This window comes from Pseudorasbora parva, chromosome 13 (assembly GCF_024679245.1).
Source record: "Pseudorasbora parva isolate DD20220531a chromosome 13, ASM2467924v1, whole genome shotgun sequence".
Lineage (NCBI taxonomy): Eukaryota > Metazoa > Chordata > Actinopteri > Cypriniformes > Gobionidae > Pseudorasbora > Pseudorasbora parva.
Window position 1 is genome coordinate 21,408,891 of NC_090184.1, and position 20,579 is coordinate 21,429,469.

General features: G+C 41.3%; 2 protein-coding genes across 2 annotated transcripts; one reads left to right on the forward strand and one right to left on the reverse strand.

Moving 5' to 3' along the window:
- Window positions 1–1,125: 1,125 nt before the first annotated feature.
- LOC137038675 (rano class II histocompatibility antigen, A beta chain-like) lies at window positions 1,126–2,874 on the reverse strand. The gene is made up of 5 exons (XM_067413466.1): window positions 2,765–2,874; window positions 2,199–2,465; window positions 1,738–2,019; window positions 1,542–1,655; window positions 1,126–1,434 (listed from the first exon to the last, which is right to left on the reverse strand). Exons 1-5 carry the CDS (start codon window positions 2,832–2,834, stop codon window positions 1,370–1,372), a joined length of 798 nt encoding a protein of 265 aa, XP_067269567.1. The 5' UTR covers window positions 2,835–2,874; the 3' UTR covers window positions 1,126–1,369.
- Window positions 2,875–3,554: 680 nt separating this feature from the next.
- On the forward strand, window positions 3,555–9,774 carry LOC137038674 (H-2 class II histocompatibility antigen, A-U alpha chain). The gene is made up of 5 exons (XM_067413465.1): window positions 3,555–3,618; window positions 4,085–4,348; window positions 4,448–4,729; window positions 4,818–5,268; window positions 9,280–9,774. The coding sequence occupies exons 1-4, from the start codon at window positions 3,555–3,557 to the stop codon at window positions 4,937–4,939; spliced, it is 732 nt and encodes a 243-aa protein (XP_067269566.1). The 3' UTR covers window positions 4,940–5,268; window positions 9,280–9,774.
- The last annotated feature ends 10,805 nt before the right edge of the window (window positions 9,775–20,579 follow it).

Genomic DNA, 20,579 nt, shown 5'->3' on the forward strand with positions numbered 1-20,579 from the left:
TATTACGAGATTCATCGGCCTGCCGACAGGCTTAAGTTTTTGTACCCTTTCTGGAAAACACACAGCCCCGGGACGTTAGGCTTTGCGAGCCCTGGCCCATACATGTCTGAGTCCAGCGTGCTAAAGGTATATTCTGATAGACATGTACACAGAATCAAAACTATCTATAACAATGCAATACTATTACATATAAAAAACACTTTTTACTCACATAAGTGTGTTGCACCATTCCTCCTGTCGGATCCAATATAGAAGAATAGCATTGTGCTTTAATATCAAATGTCTGCAAATCCAGCTCGACCTGAGATGTGTTTACAAACAATCCGTGATCCAAACTTGAAATGAAGCGAACAACATGTCATCCCAACGTGAGCTGGAACTTCATTAAAAAAGTTCAAACACATATTCCTAATAATAGTATCTGAAGGAAGCTTATGCAGCGACTGTGTTCTTCCACAACCAGGAATAGCGCAATATCTTGCAATCTTCTTCGGCACATTTATTGCTGCAGGCTAGCGCCAATGAGTCGGTGGGCGGGGCTACTGAATAACACGTGCTTATTATCAGAGAAGTGGTATTTTGTCAGTCAATGACATCAATGTGTGAACATGATCGTTTTCTGGGCCTGGTGTCTATAAAAGCTTTTCTTTGACTAACAAGGACATTTTCAGCACTAAAACTTACAGGATATTCTTATATTACCATGACCTTTATTTATATCAAAAGTTCAAGGGAAAGTTGATTTCTCAATTCATCACCCCTTTAAGAGTACATAAACTGAAAAATGTCATTAGACCTATTGTAGTTTTACAGGTGCATGTTTTTTGAGTGGTGTTTAAAGCATACATATTTTTACCAGTCTGCTGCCTTTTGACGTCATAGCTAATTGGCAAGATGGTCTCAAATAGTAAAATTATGAAATACTGAGAAATCCACCTAACCAGTTGTAACAACAGTTTTCTGACTATTTAATCAGACGAAAGTAATTAAGAAACTTAGTACTATAGGCAGCTGCATGCGTGTAGTTTTATCAATATTAAATATACCCGTTTTCTAGCTTGTTCATGCAAGTTTTTCATGCACACATATTTTCTTGTGCGAATGCAAAAGTATTTGTGTGCAAATGTCATTTTAATGAGAAATTGAGATTCAGGCAAGCAGAAAACTGCTAGCCATTAGAGAAGTGACACTATAAAGAGTTGAATGAATGAATAAATGAATTCATTCATTCATTCATTAAGGGGAATTTGTTTTACACTCAAGTTAATTGCCTTTTTAATTTATTGTTTATTAAATGTCTTCTTCGCATGCTCAATCGATAGTTCTCTCGAGTCGAATGGATGGATGTTTCAATCCCAGATGTTACAACCTACTGCTGTTCAGTCCCGTCCATTGTTTCCAGTGGAAGTAGACAAGCTGGAAGTCTGTAAAAGCCTGTAGACAGCAATAAAACACCACATTTCCAACATCACAAATGATAATCACTTGGAAGATGATTTTTTCATCACACCACCAAATCTGTCTTCATCATGAATACCAACCTGTGTGTTTTCTTTTATGGTAGATCAGTCCTCCGGCTGCCATCACGACCCCCATCACCAGCCCCACCGCCCCAAGAATTATCTTAGACCTTTCAGACTCAGGGAGAGAAGGATCTGTAAAATGAAAGGAAATTCATGTCCATGTTCAGCGAGGCAACAATCTAATTCTTAACACTAATCACGACTCAGTTCTTACCCCAGTGATAGACCATGGGTCTATGTGAGCTGGCATGCTCCACCACACAGGAGATCTTCTCTCCAGGTTTGGGAAAGTATTCCAGATAGGAGTGAATCTGGTAGAACCAGTCTCCATCAGCCAGCTCCTCAGTGGAGGACACATCAGCTGTCACCTCTTTATCATCTCTCATCCACGTCAGTCTGATGGCTTTGGGGAAGAAGTCATAGGCACTGCACACCAGAACAGCTTTCTGATTCCCATTAGCTTCCTTGTCTGCCCGGATAATGACTTCTGGTTGTACTATAAAATTGGACAGCATTAGACATGATTTCTCATTTACATCAAATATCAAAATATAAGGTTTTGATATTAAAATAATAAAATAAATATTTGATAATAAAATAATATTTATTCATAATAACTGATAATATATCTTTAATTTAAGTATGTGTAGTGAATAAGTAGGAAATGTCTGTCACCTGACGTCCCTGCAGAAGGGGCAATTAAATCTCCAATTTCTTTGCATTGGTTCAGCACAAAATCTGCTTGTGCAAGTAACATCGTCGCATTATTGCTCTCATCTGCCCATTTCTTTCCATATTCAGTGTAACCAATAACCTTATCCTCAGTGCTGTTGTATCTCAGATATTCAATCTTGTTGTAGGTGACCGAATAGATAAATTCAGGGGTTTGTTGAGAGTCAGATAGTCGACAGCGAATTTGGACATATCCGTAATGTCCATAAACTAAAACAGAAAAAGAAACGATAATAGAGAAAATAACAGACACAAATAAAAAAGATTAGCTAACACAGATAAGCAAAGAGTATGAAAATAGGGCATGTTTCAATTTTCATTAAAAAACTAACAAGCTTATTTTAGTTAAGGAATATTGCGGTAGTTGAGGAAATTATTCAGGAATGACAAGGATTAAATTTGACATTTGTTTAGTGTTAATATAAGAGTTATTGTGATTTTTGGACAAAAATGGTTGTGATATTTAATTTGGAGAAATGTATTATGATAATAATAATATTTTCTCTTACCTGTTTCAAATAAAGCAGATAAAAACACCAGCAAATGTACCACAAGACTGTACTGCATTTTTGAAGTCATCTTTGAACACAATGCACTGCATACATGCACTTAAAACTTCTCATATTACACTGTAACTGTACATACTGTATTTAGCTTAGAAAAGGTGTGTCTGTGTAGATGTAGAGATAACAGCCCAGCATCAGTTCATCTGTGTTCTGTAGAGTTGGTCTGGCTCTCGGGCTGCTGGGTCTGGTCACTACATGGAGTCTTTTTCATTGCCAAAGGGACATTTTTAAAAATATAATTATATAGTATACAATATAATTTGAGTAACTAACAGCCCTAAATCCATTTCCACTGTAAAAAAGACTGAATGTCGACAAATTTGAGTCATAATTTACAATTCAGATGACGGGGACCTCTGGTGGTTGAGTGGTTAACTTGTGGCATATCAGTCTCAATTATGATAGCAGAAAAAAACTATTAAATATATGGTGATAAAAAAGCAGCATCTAATGTGTCTTGCTAGCATTCTTACCAAATAATATTTCACGCAACAATATATATATTGACACACACACACACACACACACACACACACACACACACACACACACACACACACACACACACACACACACACACACACACACACACACACACACACACACACACACAGTAGGCTTGTCACAATCTGCCACTCAGATCATATCGATACCAGAATATCAAGTTCATGACTGACCATATGCAGCATCATAGGTGCAAGGATCCATAAGCAACTAACTTCTGTGAACAAACATGCTTGAATCATTTTGCGGAATAGCATTTTTCATTGCCTATTTGCCATTCACTGAAGGCCAAAGTAAGTACAAGCTTTAGGACAAATTCTACAACTTTTAATTAATAATGTGATTTGAAATGTCATTTATTATTGATAATTTGTCTCATATGCATAGTACAAAATGCTTCAATATGTGATAATCCTCCTATGAATGAAGAGTCCACAAAATGATATTGCATTAGATTCCATTGTAACACTGCTAAAGCTTGAGTTGTTGTTTTATTATGTTTATTGCAGAACAAATTGCACAATTCTATTTCTACTTCTTATATATATATATATATATATATATATATATATATATATATATATATATATATATATATATATATATATATATATATATATATATATATATATATTTTTTTTTTTTTTTTTTTTAATATATATTCTTATTTTGGTCAAATTTAAGATTGTAAACTAAACTGCTAAACATCTTGATGTCATCATGATATCTAACAAATCTTTTCAATTCTTAAATCTTTAGGTTATACTGAATATGGCTTGATTGAATCATGCAGTGGATCAGCTGGTAGCAATGAAATTCTCTTCACTTATGAAACTGAAGTGGCTGCATACATGGATTTAGAAAAACAACAACTAGTTCTCACAGTGCCCGATATTGTATATGGTTTAGCTGGCTTGGATAAAATACCCCTACAGTATGATAACCCCAATGATGTTGCATTAACACATTTGTGTAAAGATGCTTACTTGAGGACGCTCGCTTTTAATATACCTGAACCTCTTGGTAAGATGTTTTTCTTTACTCCACACTTAACGTCTAAAGAGTATTAGGACTAAATATAGTTATTAAACAAAACAGTGATCCAATTTAAATATCTTTCAGATTCCCCCTTTACCTTAGTTTACCCCAGACACGATGTGAAATTAAATGCCAATAATACCTTGATTTGTCTGGTGTCTGGATTCTACCCTCCACCGGTTAAAGTCTCGTGGACCAAGAACAATGTGAATGTGACAGATGAATCGACCATCGGCAGATATTATCCCAACAAAGATGGGACACTGAATGTATTTTCCCGACTGAGCTTCATTCCAGAGGAAGGAGACATTTACACCTGTTCTGTGGAGCACAAAGCCCTTCAACAACCTCAAACCAGAACATGGGGTGGGTGTTTATTATGGCAACAGTTTATTCACATCTAACTTCTTTTAGAAACACATGATGAATTTCACAAAGGTTTGTGTCTGTGTAGATGTAGAGATAACGGAGCCCGGCATCGGTCCATCTGTGTTCTGTGGAGTTGGTCTGGCTCTTGGGCTGCTGGGTCTGGCCACTGGAGCTTTTTTCATTGCCAAAGAGAAAAAATGGATATAATTACACTGACACACTAACACTGCATATTTGTTAACAGTTGTGCACAGATCCCATGCAAATTTGTACTGCAAAATATATGACAAAAGTACTGTATCTTCCACCTATTTCCTCCTGATACATAATCTACAGTAGATTATTTCTGCTTCATAAACTGACACTTAGGCTATAAAGTAAAACATATTATTTCTATTCATCTTTCAGTAGCACTTGAAACTAAAGCCATTAAATTGATTGATTAATACTGTTTATTCTGGTGATGTTTTTCTTTTCTTTCCGTATGGATAAGACGTATTACTACAAGACAGACTATTCTTCACAGTATGCTAAAGGTGAGTCTGGTTTCAATACAAATTATTTTGTCACTTTCACACTCTATATCAAAATCTATAGCCTGCTCTTCACCAACAGTGTAATGGAGCAATAACAGCAATAATGTTTTTTTTTGTTTTTTTTTTTGTTTTTTTTTAGCTTCGTCTTTCTTAGGGACACAGATAAACATAAGCTTGACCCTTTTTACTAGCATTCATATTGTAATTGTAAACAGGTATGCTAAAACAAGAAGTTATAGCTAAAATCTTAAATTACGTAAAGGCAAGCATCTTAATCCATAGTATAAAGAAAAAAAGGCTAGAGTGCATCTCCCAAAAGCCTTCCCTTCTGAGAAAATAAAAAATAAAATAATGGTTGGCTGGTCTTAGCTGGTATTCTAACCTGGGGCCAGCTCCATAAACTAGGGTGGCCAAATGTCCTGTTTTCCCAGGACATGGAAATTTTGGTTACAGACAGTATTTTGTCATTTGACTATCTCTTTGCCGGGCTGAATGCCCTGGTTTTCAGTAATCAAAATATTATCACCCTAGCATAGCCACTGTGTTAAAATTGTGTCTAAATAACTAGTTTGAACAATTTGCAGCTAACCAATGGGTAATCCCTTTAACTTTTCCAATTCAAGTTAGACTTACTTATATGCAACTGACATGCAGTTGTGAAGATGAGTTATTATTTATATCCCTAAAATAGTATATATATATATATATATATATATATATATATATATATATATATATATATATATATATATATATATATATATATATATATATATATATATATATATATATATATGCCCTTTTTTACAAGATGCAAAATAAGTCTCTCATGTCCCCAGAGTGTGCATGTGCAGTTTTAGCTCAAAATACCCCACATATCAGGTTTCATATCATGCTAAAATTGCCATTTTTGGGGGGTTGGCAAAAACACACAGTTTTTGTGTATGTCCCTTTAAATGCAAATGAGCTGTTGCTCCCTGCCTGTTCTTTCAAGAAGAGGGCAGAGCTTTAATTGCTCGTGCAACAAAATCAACAGAATGAAAAGTAGGTACTGATCCATCCTTGAGCTTCAACTTTTTTGCAAAATCTGCCTTGAATTGTCCCTTGTTCAGACAATGCTCTTGAATTGCTTACAAGACATTGTTGTCGGATTAGATGCTTGAGCGCAGAGAAAATGGCGGACAGCGTACAACTGTCTGAGGGAAGAAACTAAGTTAATACGGGAGAGTCTGTCAGCGTCATGGGTGCAAACATGCAGAATAAGGGGTGGTAATATTATAATAGATCCCCTTCTTTTGTCCCCTTCTTTTGATCCCCTTCTAGATGGGTAGAGAAATTTCAGCAGCTAATTTTTTCACATCCTTGTTGTCCTTTTTCACTTTTTCTGGGTTGGTAATTGCACTGGGGACCTGATTATAGCACTTAAACACTTTTTCATGATAAGTCCTCTTTCATATTAAGTATGTGTAGTGAATGTGTAAAAAAATGTCTTTCACCTCTCAACCGCAGAGCAGTGGCGAGGCCAGAATTTTTTAACTGAGTGGACCTTGGTGGAATAGGGTGGACCTCAATGACTACTCTCAAATTACACAAATTTAACAATATGGGACAAAATCACTTGACAGTAAATATAAGCTATATATGATTTATTTTTTGCCAACAAATTCATATAATTCATATATACAAAATTAATTTATAACAAGCAGCTACAAAGCCTATTGCAAGGACGACAAATATAGATATTGTGCTGCTATATGACCACTGTAACAAGACATCAGTGTTCAGTAATTGGGTTAATTTTAAAATGGAATAACCAGTTCTTGTCAACTAATGCAACTCAGTATAACTGTTGTCAAACATGTATTTGCACCTTAACCTGTGAGAATTTCGTCTCGTGTTATGCACCGTGGCCCGTGTTAAAAGTTTATTTCACTAGCAGACGTAAACTCATCTTCCCATCCCCTCAACAATACGGGATTGGCTAAACATTACAACTAAGCTTATTGATTGGCTGTTGCAATAAGTCAGTTATATGAAAATGTTTTCGCTCTACAGTAATTATTTTTTAATAGGGCTGTCAATTGATTAAAATATTTAATCGCTATTAATTGCATGATTGTCATGAGTTAACTCGCGATTAATCGTAATTTAATCGCACATTTTTAGCAATTGTAAATCTTAAATTACGTTTTTAATACTCTAATCAACATGAGTATGGACAAATATGCATGCTTTATGCAAATGTACATTTATTATTAGTGAAACCATACTTATTCAATAATAATCAATACAGCATGAAGATTAGACGTATCAAAGGTCATTGATGTTTATCTAAGAAATTGTTCACGTCTCTTAAGCCTAAACTTAAAAATTAAGAGTAAGCAGTGATTTCTCTCATTTTAAGAATATAAAGGGAGTTTTTACACTGGCAGTTTAATTCAGAGCAGGGCACAGTTCGTATGAAAAATTGGTAATGTGTACCAGTGAGCGAACCAGAACCACACCATACCTGGAGGAGGTCCATATTCCACGAGTAGGAATATAGTGCGGCCCCTTTAAGAGACACGGGCTCCCTATTGAACTGCCGGTATTTTGCGTGTGCACGCTGAACTGGGCTGCGATTCACGTGGACAGTGTGAAGAACACGGACTCGGGAGTGCGTTCAGAAAAGTAACCTGTGTATTCGTTTTAGCCGATTGTAATGTATTTAGTTCAACAAAGCACGTGTACTGTAAGCGGTGATGGTGTTAATGATTTACCTCAGACATGAGCGAGAGTGAGCTGCAGTGCAGCACTCAGACTGCAGAGAATGTGCTCAGTGAAAAAAACGCACTTTTCTTTCTGAAGTCTAATAAAAGTTAAACAAAAAATGTGGTAGCTTATGTGGAAGCTTATGTAGGCAATAACTGCACTTTTGGTTTAGAATAGTAATGTTAATGTCAACCCTTTTCTTTCCCTATTAATGTTTGCTGCTGCATCCTTTGCGTCTGACTGCTCTCACTTTTTCCAACTACGCCACAGATCAAACAGAAAATGCAGTGCTGTTAAAATGAATTTGCGTTAACACGTTATTAACATATTTGACAGCCCTATTTTTTAATGAAACTTTTTGTACGTGTTTAAGTGATTTGTGTTGTCACATAGGCATATTATTTTCTGCTATCCCAATGTATTTTTTTTTTTTTTTTTTTTTTTTTTTTTTGTCTGTTCTGATTGGGTGGGCCAGCCGTCAATCTGAGTGGGCCAGTGCCACCCTGGCCCTTATGTAGCCTCGCCCCTGCCGCAGAGTCTTCTTCTTTCAGCTGTTCCCTTCAGGGGTCGCCACAGCGAATCATCTGCCTCCATCTAGTCCTATACTCTATATCCTCTTCTCTCAGACTGACTACCTTCATGTCCTCCTTCACTACATCCATAAACCTCCTCTTTGGTCTTCCTCTTGACCTCCTGCCAGGCAGCTCTAACCTCAGCATCCTTTACCAATATATTCATTCTCCCTCCTCTGAACATGTCCAAACCATCTCAACCTGGCCTCTCTAACTTTGTCTCCAAAACATCTCACATGTGCTGTCCCTCTGATGTACTCATTCCTGATCCTATCCATCCTTATCACTCCCAAAGAGAACCTCAACATCTTCAGCTCTGCTACCTCTAGCTCTTCCTCCTGTCTTTTCCTCAGTGCAACTGTCTCCAAACCATACAACATCACTGGTCTCACACCTGTCCTGGTCCTCTCTCAGCTGTCCTGTACACCTTTCCTTTCATTCTTGCTGGTACGCTTTTATCACACAACAGACCTGACACATTTCTCCACCCATTCCAACCTGCCTGCACACGCTTCTTCACCTCTTTTCCACACTCCCCATTGCTCTAGACAATTGACCCTAAGTACTTAAAATCCTGCACCTTCTTTACCTCTTCTCCCTGTAACCTCACTCTTCCACTTGGTTCCCTCTTAATCACACACATGTATTCTGTCTTGCTGCGACTAACCTTCATTCCTCTTCTCTCCAGAGCAATCCTCCACCTCTCTAGACTTTCCTCCACCTGCTCCTTGCTCTCACCACAGATCACAATGTCATCTGCCAACATCATGGTCCATGGAGATTCCTGTCTGACCTCATCTGTCAGCCTGTCCATGCCAACCGCAAACAAGAAGGGGCTCAGAGCCGATCCTTGGTGCAGTACCACCTTTACCGTGAAGTCCTCGGTCTCACCTATGGCACACCTTACCACTGTCCAACTGCTCTCGTACATATCCTGTACCACTCTAACATACTTCTCTGCCACTCCAGACCTCCTCATACAATACCACAGCTCCTCTCTTGGCACTCTGTCATATGCTTTCTCTAAATCTACAAAGACACAATGCAGCTCTTTCTGGCCCTCTCTGTACTTCTCCATTAACATTCTCAAAGCAAATAATGCATCTGTAGAGCTCTTTCTTGGCATGAAACCATACTGCTGCTCACAAATGTCCACTTCTCCCCTTATCCTTGCTTCCACTACTCTTTCCCACAACTTCAGTGTATGGCGCATCAGCTTAATACCTCTGTAGTTTCCACAACTCTGCACATCTTTCTTGTTCTTAAAAATCGGCACCAAAACACATCTCCTCCATTCCTCAGGCATCCTCTCACTCTCTAAAATCTTATTGGACAATCTAGTTAAAAACTCTACTGCCATGTCTCCTAGACACTTCCATACCTCCACTGGTATGTCATCAGGGCCAACTGACTTTCCTCTCTTCATCCTCTTCAAAGCTCTCCTAACTGCACCTTTGCTAATACTTTCTACTTCCTGGTCAACAATATTTGCCTCTACAACTCTTCTCTCCCTGTCATTTTCCTCATTCATCAGTTCCTCAAAGTACTCCTTCCATCTTTCCCTCACCCTCCTGTCATCTGTCAGAACATTTCCATCTCTATCTTTAATCACTCTATCCTGCTGCACATCCTTTCCATCTCTATCCCTCTGCCTCACCAACTAATACACATCCCTCTCACCTTCCTTACTATCTAACCTTGCATACATGTCCTCAAACGTTTTCTGTTTGGCCTTTGCCAACTCTATCTTAACCTCACGCTGTATCACCCTATATTCCTGTCTACTTTCCTCTGTCCTCTCACTGTCCCACTTCTTCCTAGCTAACCTCTTCCTCTGGATACTCTCCTGGACTTCCTCATTCCACCACCAAGTCTCCTTGTCTTCTTTTCTCCTTCCAGATGACACACCTAGCACCTTTCTACCTGTCTCCCTGATCACTTTGGCTGTAGTAGTCCAGTCATCTGGAAGCCCTTCTTGACCACCTAAAGTTTGTCTCAACTCCTCCCTGAAAACCACACAGCACTCTTCCTTTTCCAACTTCCACCACTTTATCTTCTGCTCTGCCTATACTCTCTTCATCTTCCTCAACACCAGAGTCATCTTACACACCACCATCCTATGCTGTCTAGCTACACTCTTACCTACCACTACTTTCAATCGCTAATTTCCATCAGATTACAGCATCTACGTATATAGTCCACTTGTGTGCTCCTGCAACCACTCTTATATGTCATCCTGTGTTCCTGCCTCTTCTGAAAGTATGTGTTCACCACAGCCATCTCCATACTTTTAGCAAAGTCTACCAACTTCTGTCCTTCTGGGTTCCTTTCCTGAAGACCAAACCTGCCCATCACTTCCTCGTCCCCACTATTCCCTTCCCCAACATGTCCATTCAAATCTGCCCCTATCACTACCCTCTCACCTCTGGGAACAGTCTGCATCAATTCCTCCAAACTTGCTCCAGAATCTGTCTTTCTCATCTTGCTTACAAGCAACTTGTGGAGCATAGGCACTAACAACATTCAAAATCAAATTTTCAATATCCAGCTTCAGACTCATCAACCTATCTGTAACAACAACGACTTATGAGTTTAATGTCTCGGGGAATAATTAACTCAAAAGGGATTTAATATTCAATATTCATGAATTTATGAATATGATTTGCCAGTTGTTCATTACGTATTAAAATTTTCCGATAGGGAAAATTGTTTAATTAAATACAAGTAACCCTTTATGAAATTGCTTGAAATTATCCTACTAAGTTTGTCCTGCAAATTAGTTATAGACTTTTCAAATAAATTCTCAATAATGGATTACTGCTTTACGAGCGCATGAGAAACATTAACTTTACTGATCAGGATAAGTTCAATATTTCAAATGGTCATACAGTTTACTTTACTAACATAGTAGGATAAGCAGTTAGGTAACGTTTAGATCGCAAGTTTCATTGACTTTGTGTATGTGGCAGAATAACAGATTCAACTCATTAAATGTCTTTTGAAGGTTTAATAAACACAGACTAAAAATAACACTACAATTCACACAGAAAGTACATACTAAATATGCATCAAGAGAGTAGAAGTATAGATATTAACGAAAGAATACATAAAAGAGAATAATGAATAGACTGAAATTAGAGAGAGATAAAAGAGAGAGAGAGAGAGACAAAGAGAGTGAGGGAGAGAGAGAGACAAAGAGAGTGGGGGAGGGTAAGAAACAGCTTTCCTTCAGTTCAACAAATACGACCTTCACGGAGTTAATTTATCCCAACGGGAGAATAACACACCCTCTTTACAGCAGTAAGAATAAGAATACTTGCATTCTTTTTGGTTTCGTTTTGGCTTCTCGCTTGTGTGCGTATGTGTCTCTGCGTGTCTCTGCGTGTCCGGCGGTCCTTTCCGAGGTTGGGAGGGAAGCGGCTGTTTGCTTTAGCGATGCTTCGTGTTCTTGAAGATCGGATTGTAGAAGAGAAGATTTTTGGAAGAGATGAGGCCTGCTTGGAGGGCCTGCATTGGTGGCATGGCTTAAGTGCCAGCCCCCCCCCCCCCCCCCCCCCCCCCCGTGGGTGTTGGCTCCCACAGGGAGAGAGAGGAGAAGTGAAGAGAGCGGAGTAAGAGAACTAGAGGAGGGCCGAGCCTGTCTTCACTGGTCTTTTTAAGGTCTGGAAATAGTCCCACCCTCCAGGGTTAGACTTAACCAATGAGAGTGTTGGGATTTCCCGGCGGGAAATTCCTCAGCAGATTTTATTGCCCTTTGTTTGAAAGTTCGACTCAGTGGGTCTCTGAGTCTTCATACTATAATTAATGCAACAAACACACACTGCATTTTCTGAATAAGTGATATACATGGAAGTGTAAGTCGTGAAGTGAGCATTAATTTGATAGGAGACATGACATATATGAGGTTATCTGAACTAGTAATTTGTTAAGACAAAGATAAAAAGATGCAAAATACCATACAGAATAAACATTTTACAAGACAGTTATGTGTTTACATATAATGTCCTGGGGTGCATGTTCATTTATAGATGGTTTGTCTATAATTTGAGGCAAAAGCTCTGTGTCTTAAACTCTTTGTGTATAAGACTTCATGTGGCCGAATTCTTTTGGGGGCCATAAAACACCTTATCAGATGGTTTCCAGGGTGACTGAAGAATCTCCCTCTGTTGTGTTGGGGGAAGGTCTGCCACCCAGCACACAGCTTTCACAACATATTTGTTAAATGTAACTGGCGATTGTGTGTTTGATTCGCCTGAGTCGCTACATAATCCCCCCTTTCGCTAGTTGTTGTCCCTCCTATGGACAACAACGAGCGATATCAAAGATTCAGGAAGATCAGACACACCATAGCCATGTTAGGCTCCAGTTGTTTGTGTCTCCTGAAGTGATGGTTGTTCCACGGCAGATAAGGCAGACAGTAGCCCAGTTCAGGTCTCTGTGCTTGTGCAGCAGGTGTCGAGGCAGCAGGTGCCCTGACGGTGCGTCACCTGTCATCCAGAAGTCCGTTTGTGTGGTGCAGGTGTGCTGTGGGCTTTCTGCAGCCCTGGGTGGAACCATGTTCCTCGCAATGGCCAGTCAGTCCTTTAGGTCTCCTGCCTAGGAAGATGGACTGTGTATCTTGACACTTTTATGTCTTATGCTGACTAGGAACTTTTCCAGAGCGTGCCTCGCATTGTGGCCAGGCTGGGTGCCTTCTGGTGATCCACTTTGGTTTCTCTGTTTCAAAGTTCAAAGTCATTGGGGTTTTGAGAATCCCTTCAGAGGCGGCCTTGTGTTCGTTAAAGGCCTTCTTTCTCAAATCACATGCATGACATAGTGTGGGGCTTGGCAGTATTGCCTACAAGGTGACTAACTGGTGTTGGAGGAGAAGGTTCTTGAAGCTGGTATAAGGTTATTCAGAGGGCTTGGGCTCCTCCCCCCCTTTGTGTTTGTGTGCAGGGCTGGAGGAGCTTGCGCTGCTGATGTGAAGTTCAGGAGAGTACGTCTTTCTTTTGAGGATTCATTTGCAGTTGGTGATCAGCAGTCCAGGTTGCTCTCTCAGTACGATGCCCGAGGCTGGACCCGGTGTGATGATGTCTGGTGGTGGCTGGCCTCTGATTGTCTGGAGGCACAGGAGCATGATCACGGCCGCGTTTCTTAGGCATTTCCAGATCTGTTGCATGGCCTCAGTAGTGAAGTGGATGCCTCTGTCTGAGTTGCCTCTGTCTCAGTGGCAATCTTGACAGGAAAAAGATGTGATTCATCAGGTGGTATGCCGTGGTCTGGGCGGTGTCGTTGGGTGCTGGTTGACACTCCACCCACTTGGTAAACTGGCACACCACTGTGAGAAAGTACTTTTTGCCTTTTGTGGACCTGGGCAGGGGTTCTACCCGGTCGATTTGTAGGTTTGACCATGGGAACGTGGTCCCTCTGTGTTGCCGTGGGGCTCTGTGGTTCGGGTTTGCTGGTTGGAACTGGCAGCGAACTAGCCATTCTCTAACATACTCTGTCGTCTCTTGATGCATCCCAGGCCAATATGCCACCTGTTTCAGTGTGTCATGCGTGGCTCTGGTGCCGTGGTGTCCAGCACATGGTGTGTTGTGGGCGTACATTAGCATCACCCCCCTTTGCGACCGTGGCATTACAAGCTGTGGCGCTGTGTTGCCATCGGGTGCAAACCAGAGAATGTTGTCCATAATACGCATCATGTGTCTGGAGTTATGCAGATGCTTGTGGCTAGAGTCATCAATGAGCTCAGAGTCAGTGATAGGGCGGTTGGAGGGGTCTGAGAGGAGGTCAAGAATTGTCTTTGTTGCAGTGTCAGAGGCTTGCGTATCCGCAATATCGTTGTGTGAAAACTGCGGCGTTAGCGATAGCAGCTGCAAGGGAGGCATTGTAGCCAGTGTCGATCGCTTGCTGTGGGTTAGCACTGCAACAATGGGGCTGGATGTGGGGTTTGGGGGTGCCCACATGTCGCCGTGTGGTGTGTTTTTACTGATTCCATTGCACAGTGAGAGACTTTTGGTTGAGTTGTCTGCCCACAGTGCAGGGATACTGTTCGTTGTGATAATGTCATTCAGCTGTAGGTCATTCATGACCTGGGGGCAGAAGGCATCAGAGTCTTTGGATAGCTGAAATGTGCAAAGTAGCGAACTTGAACTTGGCTTTGGGGCTGAGGCTGTGTTGTCACAGTGTGCTGCAGGGGGTCCCGTGGCCTTTGTGACCTGGCAGTCTGGCTCTGTGGGAGTTCCCGTGACCTCTGTGACTTGACAGTCTTGCTCAGACGATGTGTGTGTCTGAAGGGGCAGAGGGTCACGCAATTGAGCCCAGACTTTCAGCTGTTTGAAGTCCAGTACGGGTTCGAAGCGGTCCAGCAGGTCTTTTCCGATGAGAAATGGATAAGTGTTCATAGGGGAGATATAGACTGGGTGTATCAGCCTCATAGGTCCAATTGTCAGGTGGATGGAAGCTACGTGCTTGAGCTGGATGTCGTTTTGGCTATACGACTGCACATTTAGCTTACAAGTGTGAAGGTTAAGGGTGCGATTTTTCCTCTGTGCTTCAAAACTGAGTCTTTCAAACAGTTGGGCGGATATAAGCGTGAGGTCGGAGCCAGTGTCAACTAGGGCTTCGAGCTTAAATTCCCTTTCCATAGTGATAGTCAGATAGAGTTTTCGAGCCATCCCCTTCTCGATTAGGTTTCCCAGGAGTCTTGGTGTGGGGACCTGTGTGTTGCTTGATAAGCCGTCTGGATATGTGTCAAGTGTCTCATTATGCGTGCAAACAATCAAAGCAGCGCTTTCTGGTACGCTGGGCTGTCCCATGATGCTGTCTTGATTAGAGGCTGTTGCTGTCAGCTGTAGTGAGTGTGTGCTGCTGACGTGTGGGGGTGCAACAGTTAGTACACTAGTCCGTGGTTGGGGAACAGTGTTCAGGGTGGATGATTCAGTTGCAGGAAGGGCGGGAAGGTTGATTTCAGGTATCATGTCTAGTCGTGCTGTACCTGGTCCGTCCTTCTTGTCTTCCTTGTGAGGTTTCTGTCGGAGGAGCTCTTTTAGGATCTTTATGAGCTCTGTAACTTCAGAAGCAGCTACACTTTCTTTGTCAGACGTGGGTTCAGGTCTGGGCCTACCATTGTCCCGTCGAGAGTGGCCTCTTCGCTGGCTTTCTGGGCGAGGCGGGTCCCAGGATCCTTCAGAGCGATCGCTCTGGTACCGTGGACGGTCGCCATTATGACCACGCTGCCCTCTGCTGGCTTGGAGTGGTTTGGACTCTCTGTTGACGGGTCGGTAACTGTGGTTCTGTTTGGCGCCCTCTAGGGTTAGCTCTGGGTGGTGCACAGAGACAGGGCAGATGGTGGGCTGTTTTACAGTCTTTTCAGAAATGGTTTTCTGTTTGACGTAAGCTTTGTGAGCCAAGTCTCTTAACTGTTGCGTGCCCATGCTGCGCGGGCACGCCAGCACCCCCAGGTGGTAACTGATGGTAGGGTGCAGGTTTCGGAGGAAAAGAGTTTTGAAGTTGATGTCCTCCTCCATGCCTGGGTCGTTACGTGCCCCGAAGTAGGCACGTCGCAGTCTGTTATAAAAGTTCTGTGAGGTCTCACGTCGAGCTTGCTTAAGGTCCATGGCAGTGATGAACCCCTGGTCTGACTCGGGGTCGGAGTACTCACGAATTAGAGCTTGTCGTAGATGCCAGTAGTCCGCTTTGATGGCCTCTGGTTGTCGATCCAGAAAGCACCGTACATCACGATTAGACGTGGCCCTGAGCAGGTACAGTCTGTCCCAGTTGTTCGCGTGAGCGACAGTTTGCAAGTAAAAGTCTATGTCTTTTAAGTATGCGTGGACGTCGTGTCCTCCTGCCGGGTCTGGGCTGAAGGTAGGAATATTTCTGGCCAGCTTGTCAAGGTTCTTTGAAGCTTCGTGGCTGTTGACCTTGACTTCCTGGAAGGGCGTCCTTTCCTTTGCTGCTGACGGGGATTCGTGGAGACTGGCGGGTGCTCTTTTAAACAGGGGGCTGTCATTCCCCTTCGTAGCTCTTGCTTCGTGGCTAAAATGTGCGGAGTAACTGGTCAGGGGAAACTCTGTGTTGTGTGTTTCCCCCTTCCGGTAACGTTGCACTATATATGATTGTCTCAGTTCTCTTTGCACCATGTCAAGTTCATTTTTGAGCTCGTGTCTTTGCTGGACGAGCTCGTCGATCTCGGCTTGTGCCGACTGCAAATGTTTTGCATAGACTTTAGCGGTAATGTCTCTGTCTTTAAGTTCATCATGGGCTCTCTCCAGGAGGGATTCGCCACGCCGAAGCTTTTCGTCGAGGTTTTTCCTGGCGTCTTTCTCTGACTGTACTCGTCGGTCGGTGTCACGACGGATCTCTTTCAGGGTCTTTTGAAGTCTTTCTATTTCTTTTCTTTGTTCTTTGTCTGTTTCGTCGTCTTTCTCTGTGTCTAGAAGCTGATCTAGACGAAGCTGGGTGAGGGCTTGGTCTCTCCGGGCCTCCTCGGCTTGAAGCTTTAGCGTTGCTGCCTCCTGTTCCAGGTTGTCGTAGCTCCCTTCGCTTAGACGTGCCTGTGCGATGAGGACGTGGGCGAGGCTTCCGAGGATCTTGGCCACTTCCTTGTTGGAGTAGCTGTGTGTGGGGTCGTGTGTCATCAGCTGGTCTAGCTCGGTGTCCAGTTGCTCCTGGCTCGGCTGCCCCAGACTTCCTTGACTGGTGGCCGTTAGCGCTTCCAGCCATGTCGTTAGGCGATCCCACGGGACGGCGGAACTGGATGCATGGAACATTACTGCGGGCGAGAGAAACACAGCACACACACACACACAGAGAGAGAGCCAATGCAAGCTTGTTCTAAGCTAACGAGCTATCGTACGGATAGCTGGGAATTTTGGTTAACTGATGTAGACAGTTAGATAATTAGACAAATTAGACAATTAGGTGGGCGGTAGCCCTGGTTGTCACTTGGTGAACTGCTGCTCGGTCGTCCCGGGACTATCTAATTCTCCTTGGGGTCTCTTGGTGAACTGAAAGAAACACAATCGTGATAGTCCAACAGTGAGGATAGGAAAGAGCACAGTGGAAACAAACACAAGATGAATTGGTCTGTAATGAAAGGAATGTCAGCGTGCGCGCCGGGAGTGTTAGGGAAAACTAATAGGCTTAATGCTCAAGATATACTAAAATTCGGCTTGTACTATGGGTTATCCCATTTAGCTCATCCGGGGTGAATTGAGGTCGCTTAAGTGGAAGATTAAATATCAAGAGCAATTTAGAAAAAGGCAAAAGTTTCTGTCAAGTAATGATAAAACAAAAAGCACTTTTGATACCGTTTGTATTTACCAGACTGAGCTTTATTCCCAATGGGAGGGGAAAAGAAAAACTTTTGCAGAGAGAGAAAAATAAAAATAAATAAAAAAAAATAAAAATAATAATAATAATTTTTAATTAAAAAAATTAATTAAAATTAAAAATTAAAATTAAAAATTAAAAATTAAAAATAAAATTATAAATAAAATAAAATAAAAAATTAGAAGCTCAACTTAATTCAAATTAAATTCAAAGCAAGTTTAAATGAAATTTAAATAAGCCTGTAAGGAAAATCAAATAAAAGAAAGCCAATCAAAACTCCTATCCTATAACGATTAATCTCTAAGTGGGAGTTATCCAAATAAAAGAATTAATCAGAAAGGGCGTAGGGATTTAGTGTTGCGCTGACTTAACAGGGTATAGCCACACGGTGGCGTCCTTCCTTCCAATTTGACTGTCTGTGACTTAAACCTAATTTCACTTTGAGTTAGAGGAAGTTATATTTCTTTTTAAACTTCAAATTCGAATAAGGGTGTTTAATCAGCGAGAAAGGAGACTTGGTTGTTGCTAGAAAAATTGTATAAATGAAACTGTACAACAGTAAGCAATAAACAATTTATAGGCTCAAACTTATTTTGTTAAGGCAGAATCAAATAACGGAGAGTGAAACTATCCGAATTTATCCACACGATGGCGCTATTGCGCCCGCCCTAGACTAGAGTTAGTTAGGCAGAAATGCTCACCAGATGGCTTTGTCTGGTTCTAGAGTCGCCCTCCGGCGTGCTGCAAGAGGCGTTGCAATTCTTGAGTCGCCCTCTGGCGGTTTGCAAGCGGCGTTGCAATTCTTGAGTCGCCCTCTGGCGGTTTGCAAGCGGCGTTGCAATTCTTGAGTCGCCCTCTGGCGGTTTGCAAGCGGCGTTGCAATTCTTGAGTCGCCCTCTGGCGGTTTGCAAGCGGCGTTGCAATTTCTGAGTCGCCCTGGCGTTTCGCACTTTACTGGCTTTTGCAGATCATTTACAAATGACTGGTGCTCTAGATGCACGAGTAACAAAACGGTTGAAAGCAGGAATTTTCCGTCTGCCTATTCACGCATTTTACATGGACTCCAATAGACATTTATCAATATGGCTGACGGTTTTCAGCATCTCTGATTCAAATGTTTTAGGTCTCAGGTCTTTGGTTAGCTAAGCCAGACTTAAACCAGGAGTTATCGTTTATCTTAACGATATAATAATTATTTAGAGGCCCCTTATATTGTACAGGAGAGTCTCGTCCTGTCCCAATCTTCCGCACAGATAGAAACTTTTCGTAGTTCAGATCAAGCGGGATAACGCAACGTACGTGTCTACAGACTTCATCAAAATCTCATTATTTTGATGGAACACATAATATATTGCTCGAGTCAAATGTATGGGTTTCCTACAATACATTTGTTTGGAAATCACGCGGATAAAACCTATTGCGCCTACGGCCTGCAGAGTTTTTCGGAGATCACGCGGATTTTCGTACCGTTCATATTTTTATTAATATAATCCGGCTACTTCAACATTTCTCAGCATCTGTTTATGCTTGGGTTCGCTTTGCGCGTTACCTCACAATTCTCCAAACAACAACAAAACAAAAACGAAACAAAACGCGCGTGCAGGTTATTAATACCTCAAAAATACACAATGAATAGAATATGAATATCATTCACACATACACAAACGTTTGAAACTTGCCCGCATTCTCCACCAAATACATGTAACAACAACGACTTATGAGTTTAATGTCTCGGGGAATAATTAACTCAAAAGGGATTTAATATTCAATATTCATGAATTTATGAATATGATTTGCCAGTTGTTCATTACGTATTAAAATTTTCCGATAGGGAAAATTGTTTAATTAAATACAAGTAACCCTTTATGAAATTGCTTGAAATTATCCTACTAAGTTTGTCCTGCAAATTAGTTATAGACTTTTCAAATAAATTCTCAATAATGGATTACTGCTTTACGAGCGCATGAGAAACATTAACTTTACTGATCAGGATAAGTTCAATATTTCAAATGGTCATACAGTTTACTTTACTAACATAGTAGCATAAGCAGTTAGGTAACGTTTAGATCGCAAGTTTCATTGACTTTGTGTATGTGGCAGAATAACAGATTCAACTCATTAAATGTCTTTTGAAGGTTTAATAAACACAGACTAAAAATAACACTACAATTCACACAGAAAGTACATACTAAATATGCATCAAGAGAGTAGAAGTATAGATATTAACGAAAGAATACATAAAAGAAAATAATGAATAGACTGAAATTAGAGAGAGATAAAAGAGAGAGAGAGAGAGACAAAGAGAGTGAGGGAGAGAGAGAGACAAAGAGAGTGGGGGAGGGTAAGAAACAGCTTTCCTTCAGTTCAACAAATACGACCTTCACGGAGTTAATTTATCCCAACGGGAGAATAACACACCCTCTTTACAGCAGTAAGAATAAGAATACTTGCATTCTTTTTGGTTTCGTTTTGGCTTCTCGCTTGTGTGCGTATGTGTCTCTGCGTGTCTCTGCGTGTCCGGCGGTCCTTTCCGAGGTTGGGAGGGAAGCGGCTGTTTGCTTTAGCGATGCTTCGTGTTCTTGAAGATCGGATTGTAGAAGAGAAGATTTTTGGAAGAGATGAGGCCTGCTTGGAGGGCCTGCATTGGTGGCATGGCTTAAGTGCCAG

Bases quoted from the DNA above. Each gene is read 5' to 3' on its own strand.
- LOC137038675 (XM_067413466.1), bottom strand. From the start codon at position 2,834: ATGACTTCAAAAATGCAGTACAGTCTTGTGGTACATTTGCTGGTGTTT. The intron at 2,020-2,198 runs GTGACAGACATT...CCAATTTTATAG, and splicing joins CCCTTCTGCAGGGACGTCAG to TACAACCAGAAGTCATTATC. The intron at 1,656-1,737 runs GTAAGAACTGAG...TTCATTTTACAG, and splicing joins ACCCATGGTCTATCACTGGG to ATCCTTCTCTCCCTGAGTCT.
- LOC137038674 (XM_067413465.1), top strand. From the start codon at position 3,555: ATGCTTGAATCATTTTGCGGAATAGCATTTTTCATTGCCTATTTGCCA. The intron at 3,619-4,084 runs GTAAGTACAAGC...TTAAATCTTTAG, and splicing joins GCCATTCACTGAAGGCCAAA to GTTATACTGAATATGGCTTG. The intron at 4,730-4,817 runs GTGGGTGTTTAT...GTGTCTGTGTAG, and splicing joins ACCTCAAACCAGAACATGGG to ATGTAGAGATAACGGAGCCC.